Source organism: Oryx dammah, unplaced genomic scaffold (genome assembly GCF_014754425.2).
Source record: "Oryx dammah isolate SB20612 unplaced genomic scaffold, SCBI_Odam_1.1 HiC_scaffold_9, whole genome shotgun sequence".
NCBI lineage: Eukaryota > Metazoa > Chordata > Mammalia > Artiodactyla > Bovidae > Oryx > Oryx dammah.
In genome coordinates, this window is record NW_024070193.1 from 171,362 (window position 1) to 180,172 (window position 8,811).

The 8,811-nt window shown below is 56.8% G+C and overlaps 2 protein-coding genes across 2 annotated transcripts in view; both read right to left on the reverse strand.

Annotated features, from left to right (window-relative positions):
- ZXDC (ZXD family zinc finger C) overlaps positions 1-3,979 on the reverse strand; it is a 26,560-nt gene extending 22,581 nt beyond the window's left edge. The window contains exons 1-2 of the mRNA XM_040247258.1: positions 3,948-3,979; positions 83-341 (exon numbers count right to left, since the gene is read on the reverse strand). Of these exons, the coding sequence (XP_040103192.1) occupies positions 83-341; positions 3,948-3,979 (291 nt within the window). The remainder of the gene's footprint in view (positions 1-82; positions 342-3,947) is intronic.
- A 627-nt stretch (positions 3,980-4,606) lies between these two features.
- The window catches only part of UROC1 (urocanate hydratase 1), a 28,826-nt gene continuing 24,621 nt past the window's right edge, over positions 4,607-8,811 (reverse strand). Inside the window, exons 22-23 of the mRNA XM_040247259.1 lie at positions 6,765-6,864; positions 4,607-6,148 (exon numbers count right to left, since the gene is read on the reverse strand). Of these exons, the coding sequence (XP_040103193.1) occupies positions 6,011-6,148; positions 6,765-6,864 (238 nt within the window). The 3' untranslated portion in view covers positions 4,607-6,010. The remainder of the gene's footprint in view (positions 6,149-6,764; positions 6,865-8,811) is intronic.

Consider the following 8,811-nt stretch of genomic DNA (forward strand, 5'->3'; position numbering starts at 1 on the left):
CCAGCGCGCCGCGGAGCGCCCCAGGCGCGCATGCGCAGGCGGCGGGCGGTACCCAGGGCCCGCCTGACGCGTGACGTCATACGGGGTGGAGCCTGCTTGGAGGGGCGGAGCCGTCCGGCGGCCACTCGCCGAGGGCTGGCCTGCTGCCTGGCTTGTCGTCCAACCCGGCGCGTCTAGGGCGATCACCCCGCTGCCGCCGCGCCGCCTCCCTGAGCGGCCCGGCCGGCCCTCGCTTCCCTTGCCGGACGTCCGGCCGCCAACCCACCGCCCCCCGCTGCTGCGGGATCCACGCAGGGTCTGTGTCCACGGCGCCCCGGTGTTCGTCCCTTTTGCTGTGCGGCCTGTGAGGACGGAGACTCTAGGGAGCCCTCCACAGCTCAGCCCCGAGGCCAGCACTGGAGACTCCGCCAACGTGTGATGCGTTGGTGACCGCTTTATTATTAAAAAGCACCTTAAGAATAAGGGACTTCGGGAGTTCCCGCGATTAGGACTCCGTTTCCACAGCTGGTCAGGGAACTTAGATCCCCCCAAACCCCAAGGTGCAGCCCCCCGCCCCCCGCCCAAAGTAGGTCAACAATATTGAAAAGAATAGGAAACACACCTACATATGGTTTTGAACTGTGGTGTTGGAGAAGACTCTTGAGCGTCCCTTGGACTGTAAGAGATCCAAACAGTCCATCCTAAAGGAAATCAGTCCTGAATATCCATTGGAAGGACTGATGCTGAAGCTGAAACTCCAATAGTTTAGCCACCTGATGCGAAGAACTGACTCATTGGAAAAGACCCTGCTGCTGGGAAAGATTGAAGGCTGGAGGAGAAGGGGACAACAGAGGATGAGATGGTTGGATGGCATCACTGACTCCATGAACATGAGTTTGAGTAAGCTCTGGGAGTTGGTGAAGGACAGGGAAGCCTGGTGTGCTGCAGTCCATGGGGTAGCAAAGAGTCAGACATGACTGAGCAACTGAACTGAACCTACATCTATATCTATGTTTGTGCCCAAAATAAATTGCTCCAATACCAAGAGCCTCTTGATGAAAGTGAAAGTGGAGAATGAAGAAGTTGGCTTAAAGCTCAACATTCAGAAAACGAAGATCATGGCATCCGGTCCCATCACTTCATGGGAAATAGATGGGGAAACAGTGGAAACAGTGTCAGACTTTATTTTGGGGGGCTCCAAGATCACTGCAGATGGTGACTGCAGCCATGAAATTAAAAGACGCTTGCTCCTTGGAAGAAAAGTTATGACCAACCTAGATAGCATATTCAAAAGCAGAAACATTACTTTGCCGACTAAGGTCCGTCTAGTCAAGGCTATGGTTTTTCCAGGGGTCATGTATGGATGTGAGAGTTGGACTGTGAAGAAGGCTGAGCGCGGAAGAATTGATGCGTTTGAACTGTGGTGTTGGAGAAGACTCGTGAGAGTCCCTTGGACTCCAAGGGGATCCAACCAGTCCATTCTGAAGGAGATCAGCCCTGGGATTCTTTGGAAGGAATGATGCTAAAGCTGAAGCTCCAGTACTTTGGCCACCTCATGTGAAGAGTTGACTCATTGGAAAAGACTCTGATGCTGGGAGGGATTGGGGGCAGGAGGAGAAGGGGATGACAGAGGATGAGATGGCTGGATGTCATCACTGACTCGATGGACGTGAGTCTGAGTGAACTTCGGGAGTTGGTGATGGACAGGGAGGCCTGGCGTGCTGTGATTCATGGGGTCGCAAAGAGTTGGACACAACTGAGCAACTGAACTGAATACCATTCAATAAAGGCAACAGTCTTTTCAGTAAATAATGCTGGGATCGCTGAATAGTCACACACAGCAGAGAGGGTTTGGACCTCTGCCTGGTACCAGACACAAAAAGGAACTCAAAGTGGATCCCAGGTCTAACCTAACAGCTGTAACTATAACATGGCCAGAAGAAAGCATAACTGTAGATCTCTGTGACCTTGGATGAGGGAATGGCTTCTCAGATGTGAAAACAAAAGCACAAAGAAGCAAACTGGGCTTTGTGAAAATTAAAAAATTTGAGTCCAGAACAGGAACAAAAAAGTGAAAACATAACCCATGAAATGGGAGGAAACATGCAGACCGTGTAGCTGGTGGGGAGCCACTATCCGGAACATATTTTTAAACCTCGTAAGTCAGTCCAAAGACAACCCAACTTAAAAACACACACAGGATCTTAATCCACATTTTTCCAAATAAGAACTAGCCAATACGCCCATGAAAAGAAGCTCAGTTTCATCAGTCATCGGGGAAATGCAACTCAGAACCACAATGAGGCACCACTTCGCACCTACTAGGACAGTTACAATTGTTTAAACAGAGAAAAAGTGTTGGTGAGGGTGTGGAAAAATTAGAACCCTCATATATTTCTGGTGAGAACATCGCTGTGTAAAAAAGCTTGGCAGTTCCTCAAAAAGTTAAAGACAGAATTTCCTTGCATGCTAACTCACTTCAGTAGTGTCCGACTCTTTGCAGCCCTATGGACCACAGCCCGCCAGGCTCCTCTGCCATGGAATTCTCCAGGCAAGAGTACTGGAGTGGTCGCCAAGCTCTCCTCCAGGGGGTCTCCCCGACCCTGGCCTTGACCCCATGTCTCTCACGTCTCCTGCTTCGGCAGGCAGGTTTTTTACCACCAGCACCACCTGGGAAGAATTTCCTTATAGCCCTGCAATTCCACTCCCAGGCATATAGCCAAGACAAATGAAAACCCATCCAAAAAGCCATACAAGCCCACCAAAACCCATCCAAAAACTTGTATGTGAATGTTCACAGTAGCATACTGCTACAATTTAAAATATGGAAACAGGTGAGTGTTGGTGAACAGACAAAGGGGTAAACAAGATATGGTGTATCCATACAAAGGAATGTTATTCAGCCCTAAAAAGGGATGAAGTACTGATACATGCTACAGCATAGATGAACGCTGAAAACACACCAAGGGAAAGAAGCCAGACCCCGAAAACCACGTATTGTGTGATTCCATTCATATGAAATGTCCAGAATAGGTGGACTTTTGGGCCAACTCAAGAAAATGTGATTATGGATTCAACAGATTATTCACTATTAAAAGAGAAGGAAATGCTGACACATGGGACAACGTGGATAAACATTGAGGATGCTGCGCCAAGTGAAGTACTGGCAGCCCCTCTCCCCTTCCTGGAGGTCGGGGTGGAACACTGAAAGTTCACCCCTCCGGTCACGAGGTGGCCTGGCCACCAGTAAGAAATAGGCAGGTCCTGTCCAGGAATAAACAACAAACACACTCGGCCTTGCCCCTGCTGGACCACGGAGACTGGTGGCATGTGTGCGAGCTAAGTCGCTAAGTCGTATCTGACTCTTTGTGACCCCATGGACTGTAGCCCGCCAGGCACCTCTGTCCATGGAATTCTCCAAGCAAGAGTACTGGACTGGGTTGCCATTTCCTCTTCCAGGGGACCTTCCTGACCCAGGGATCGAACCCATGTCTCTTCTGGCTCCTGCACTGGCAGGCAGCTTCTTTATCACTTGCACGCCCTGGTTAGCCCCAGAGGCTGGTGGGGACTGTGGCAAGTTGGATAAAACAAGCCCAGGCCCCAGGGCCTCCAGGTGATGCCAGGGCAGGGCTGGTGAGCGCACGCTGTCACCTAAACTCGACTTTTAAGTAACTCAAAATCTGGATTTTTTTTTAAAGTGGAATTTCCCAATAACTAAAAATTGGTGACAAACTCAAATTTTAAAGGTGTGGGGGGCAAATAAAACACAACCCCAAGTCAAGTCTGGCCCCAGACCTAGGATAGGGGTCCCCTCTGGAAAGCCCAGGGCAACAGCACGGAGCCCTCCTGCCCTGGCCTGGGCTGGCTGGCAGGGAAAGTCTGTCCCCGGGCAGTCCTAGGTGCCAGGGAGCAGAGGCCACCAGGAAGGGCCCTGAGGCTTCCACATTTCTCAAGGCAGCCAGGCCCACCCCAACCAGGGCCAGTTGGTTCCTATCTTCATCGTTTCGATGAACACATTGCTGAGTGAACGACGCTCCCCTGCTTTCTTACAGAAGGCTGGCAGAAGGTGGATGCAGGTTGTGGGGAGTGGAATCTAAGCTAGTGGATTTTAGTGCCTTCCTAACTGTGGTAAGAGGCCAGAACCCGGGTTCATAAACAACTTCTCTGGAAAAACCTGACTACCGAGGGCCTGCCGCGCCAGTTCTCCCGGAGCGCGGAGAGACGCGTCCTGACCTTCGCCTTGGATGCTGCGGGTGTGCTGGAGGTCAGTGTCTGCAGTGGCACGCTTTCTTTGGCACCTCCACAGCTACCGAGTCTGTGGTTGGCTGCTCCGCCGCCCTCCTGGGCCCGGTGGTGGTGCCGGCCACCCCTTCTCCCTGTTGGCAGCAGAGATGGGGGGCAGCATGCCCACTGGTGGGCTCGGTGAGAGCCCAGGGAGGGTCTGGAGACCTCAAACGTGACCACAAGCCTCCTGAGACCCTCCCCTGAGGCCGGCCGAGCCCTGGCCGCCCTGAAGGACTCAGGGTGCTGGGCAGAAAGGGTGACAGGAGGTCCTGGTCTTCAAACTGAACACACATTTGTTTCCCCCGAGAAACAGGGAATGTTTGTGCAGATACACACAACAGGGTGACCTTCAAGCACACTTGTATCAACAAGTATCACTTACTCTCCTGACTTCAAGTAGCTCAAAACCTGGGTTTGCTTTTTTAAGTGAAATTTCCCAATTTCTAAAAAATTGGTGACAAAGTCAAAAAACTTGTAAGGGGGGGGGCCAAAAAAATCTTCAACCCCAGGACTGTGGCCCCAGACGCCAGGATAGGGGACCCCTCTGGAAAGCCCATGGTGAGAGAGTGGAGCCCTCCTCCACATCTGGACCCCACACTCGCCATGTGCAACAGAAGCCTGCAAGGATGGCTTGAGCAGGTGAGGACCAAGGAAAGAAGAGGCACCCAGGCCTGGCACAGCAGCACCCAGCGCTGCCAGGAGCCCAGGCACCTCTGCCTTTCCAGAAGCCTCCACGCATTCAGCGATCCCCTCATGGCCACAGCAGAGCTGCTGTGCTTCCAAGCATCACACCTGAGATTCTGGCAGAAAGAAGGGGCAAAAGCGAAACGTGACACCACGTCATCAGTCCATTTTTATTACAGCTTTCCCAGCAGACGCATCCAGCAGACTTCCACAGTCTGCTGGGCTGGAGCCAGGTCAATGGCTATTCTCAATTACTAGGCAGGCTGGAAAGTCAACTACTACTTCTGTGTATATTGCTACCCAGACTACACTGGGGTTCTGTTAGGCAAAGGCAGAATGGCCAGTGGGGAGGAGACAGGCCATATTGTGTGGTTGAGACTAGACACGAGGGGGGTGTCAAGTTTTGGGGGCCCCTTGGAGACCCAGCCCCAAAGTCTCTCTCAGTTTAGGTCTGTCATGGGCCCAGCAGGGGCTGAGCTAAGATGGAGGACAGAGAATAAGGAGCGTGGCCAGAGCCAGGCTGGTCTGTGGCTGAAGTTGCAGGTCCCTGGCGTGGACAGTTAGTCAGGGGTTGGGGGGCGATAGATGTTGGATGAGAACCTGGCCAGATGAACCCTGCGCCCGGGGGGAGAAGAATGCAGGCAGCTCTGTGGGCTGGCTAGCGCCCCACTCTGCCAGGCTTCTGGGCACCAGCCCCTGGAGTCCCCTCCACGGCAGGCCTGAGCACCCCGCACTGAATGAGACCTTCACTGCCCTCCAGGTCCCCAGGGGAGCCGCGTGGTGAGAGCAGAGGGCCCCGCCTCGCTGCCTGGTCTGTAAAATGGGGATGCAGCGACTGCCTCCGGGGTGGGGAGACGGAGAGGGCATGCTTGTGTGCGTGCGCGTGTGTGCGTGTGTGTGCGTGCATGCCTGTGTGCGTGCATGCTTGTGTGCGTGTGCATGCGTCCACGCGTGCCCGTGTGCAAAGCTCTGGACCCAGGGGAGCACGACGAGCAGTGGAGGGGCGGGGAATGTGAGGGGAGGGCGGGACCCGGGGCCAGGGCACCGCGGACGCACAGGCCTCTCACAGCCGCAGGGCCTGGAGCACATGCTCGTCCGCCACTGCGTGCGGCAGCGTCACCACCACGCCACTGTCCTCCCGCATCGCCTGGCAGATGACCTCGTAGGCTGTGGGGCTCCCGGACCAGCAGCGGCGGGCTACCTGAGCGGTGGGAGGGGCGTGCTCTCGGTGCCAGGCCCCGCCCAACCCGCGTGTCCGCTCCCCCGTCCCCCCCCAGCACACCGCCCTCCCGACATGGCCCTGGCACCCCACCTGCCCACCCGTGCCCTCCAGTCTCCTGGCCTCCAGGAGGAAGCCCAGCCCCTGTGCTGGGGGCTCCTGGGAGTTGGTCTAACCCTTGGACCCTTGCAGTTGGGCTCCCCAGCCCCCTCCCCATTTCACTCACATCCGTAAACCCACCCCCATCACCCCGACCCCTATCTGTCATGCTTCCCCTTTCAGGCCCTGATATGTGGTCCCTCAGGGATGGGGCCCCGCACCACATACACAGTGTCAGGACACACACGAGTGTACACAGCTGTGCTCTCAGAGGCACAAAGAGGCAGTGTGGGGAAGGGGAGCACTGCCCAGGCCCCGTGGACACAGGCTGGACAGGAAACAGGCCGGGTGAAACACGGGCTGTCTGCCGTGGAGGGACACCCTGGCAGTGGCTGGGGGTAGATACTGCAGCAGCAGGAGGGCCGCAGACCTTTCTAGAAGGAGGAGGGTCTGCAATCTGCACAGGGGGGAGCCTTGGGGGGTGCTGGCGGTCACTCACTCCGTTGGCAACGTCCCAGCTAAGCACCCGCCTGGCCTTCCGCTCGGCGTCCTCAGTCCCATCCAGCACGAGGCCAAAGCCCCCGTTGATCACCTCGCCCCTACAAGAAGCCAAAGGATTTCGGGGTCACTCCTGGGCACAGACAGTCAGGGGGCAAAGGTGCTCAGCTCCAGGCGGCCTCTGCAAACCCAGTCGGAGGAGCCCTTGGCCCAGGAGGACAACCAGAGAGGGGGAGCCCTCTCGTGTCATGGAGCAGTCACTGGCCAGAGAATGGTCCCAGGGAGGTCACATGTAAGGTCAGTGCTGGCTGTATTAAGGAGACACTCGACACCGTGAGATGAGCAGAAAAGCGGGCAGAACTCAGCCACGAGTCCCTGGAGACAGCGAGCAACTCAGGGCCAAACAACAGGGTCAGAACTTCTCGGCCACTAAGCCCACAGTCCCAAGTCTGACATGTGACAGCAGCCGGGGCTGGGGAGGTTATGCAAATGGGAGTCCTCACTCAGGAACTGTGGCCGAGCAGTCAGTATCTGCAGAGTCAAGCTCTGGGTGCAGCTGCCTCTGAGGTGGGACCATCAAGCTGATGAGAGAAAGTGACGTTAAGTGTCCTGGGAGACCCCATGCACGGCGTGGGCCCTGCAGGAGCCGCGGCTCGCATGACGGGTCTTCACCATTAGCAGCCTGAGAAGCAAGCAGCTGTCGCAGCCATTTGTCCCCAAGGAACAGTGAGACTTGAGCGGACAGGTCACCTCAGAATCCAGGCTGCCACCCCCCAGGGGCCCCATGGCACTATCACCCACAGCTGGGCAGGGACACGGATCTGCCCTCAGGATCCACATCTTAACAGGCCCCTCCGGGATGCCCACACACAGCTGGCTTCAAGATGTGCTCTGGTGGGGAAACAGCGTCAGTATCTGGATAAAGCGAAGTCCCTCAGTCGTGTCCCAGACCCCGTGGACTGCAGCCCACCAGCCTCCTCTGTCCATGGGATTCTCCAGGCAGGAATGCTGGAGTGGGTAGCCATGTCCTTCTCCAGGGTATCTTCCCGACCCAGGGGTTGAACCCAGACAGTGCATCTGTTCCTCAGAGACACGGGCCTGGGGGCTGGTCCCGCCTGCAGGGACCGGCACACCCTCCCCGGAGGGACTGGGGTCCACTGTCTCTATGGAGCAGAGCCTGACCGCTGAGTATCCCGCTTTACAGCCCACGGTCCCCATCTACACAGCAGCCGCCGGCTGGGACCGTGGGGCAGACGGCATGGGCCAGACCCCAATACGTGGTCAGAACAGACGAACAGATGGGGCAGGGCGAGGGGCCTGCAGGGGACCCGGTGCTGACATGGATCTGCTCAGAAACAGAGCCCACATGCAGTGGAGAAACCTGGAGCGAACCGAGAAACGCCAGGGGAAACCGTGACTCGGAAGCAAGAGACGCAGCTGAAGCTGAAGGAAGACGGGGGTGGGGTGGGGTGGGGTGTGTGTTCCCCACTGCGTTTCCAGGAAGGTTTGCAGGAGTATCTGGTGGATTAAATTATGCACGAATTCTGCAGTGAACCTGAGGCACTTTCCCAAAGGAGCCCCCTAGGGTGTCACGACTAATGGCCCCGGTGCCGGTGCCTCAGGGCCGCGCCGTCAGGGCCTGGGGGGCAGCCTAGTGGGGGGCCCCCACGGCGAGCAGTGCCCCGAGGCCCTCGTGGCCTGCCCTGCCAGCCTGGCTCCGATTTCAGCAAGCTGGGGACGGCAGATCCGAATCCAGATCCAGCTCCACCGCCAGCTCTGGCCCCCGCCAGAGGCATCCCGTCATCTCCAGAACCCATTCAGCAAGCCGAGCCCCGAAAGGCCGGCACCTGGTGACGGGGCCCACGCCCTCCCTTCCTGGTTTGCTCCGGCCACGCACTCGGGTCACATTTTCCATTCATTCGGGCCACCTGACTGGGCTACAGCCCAGAATGCCAGCCTCAGAGGGCCCAAGGCCGAGCGGGCCCACGGGGCCGCTCTGGAGGCTGCAGGGCTGGGCTCTGGAGGCTGCAGGGCTGGGCTCTGGGGGC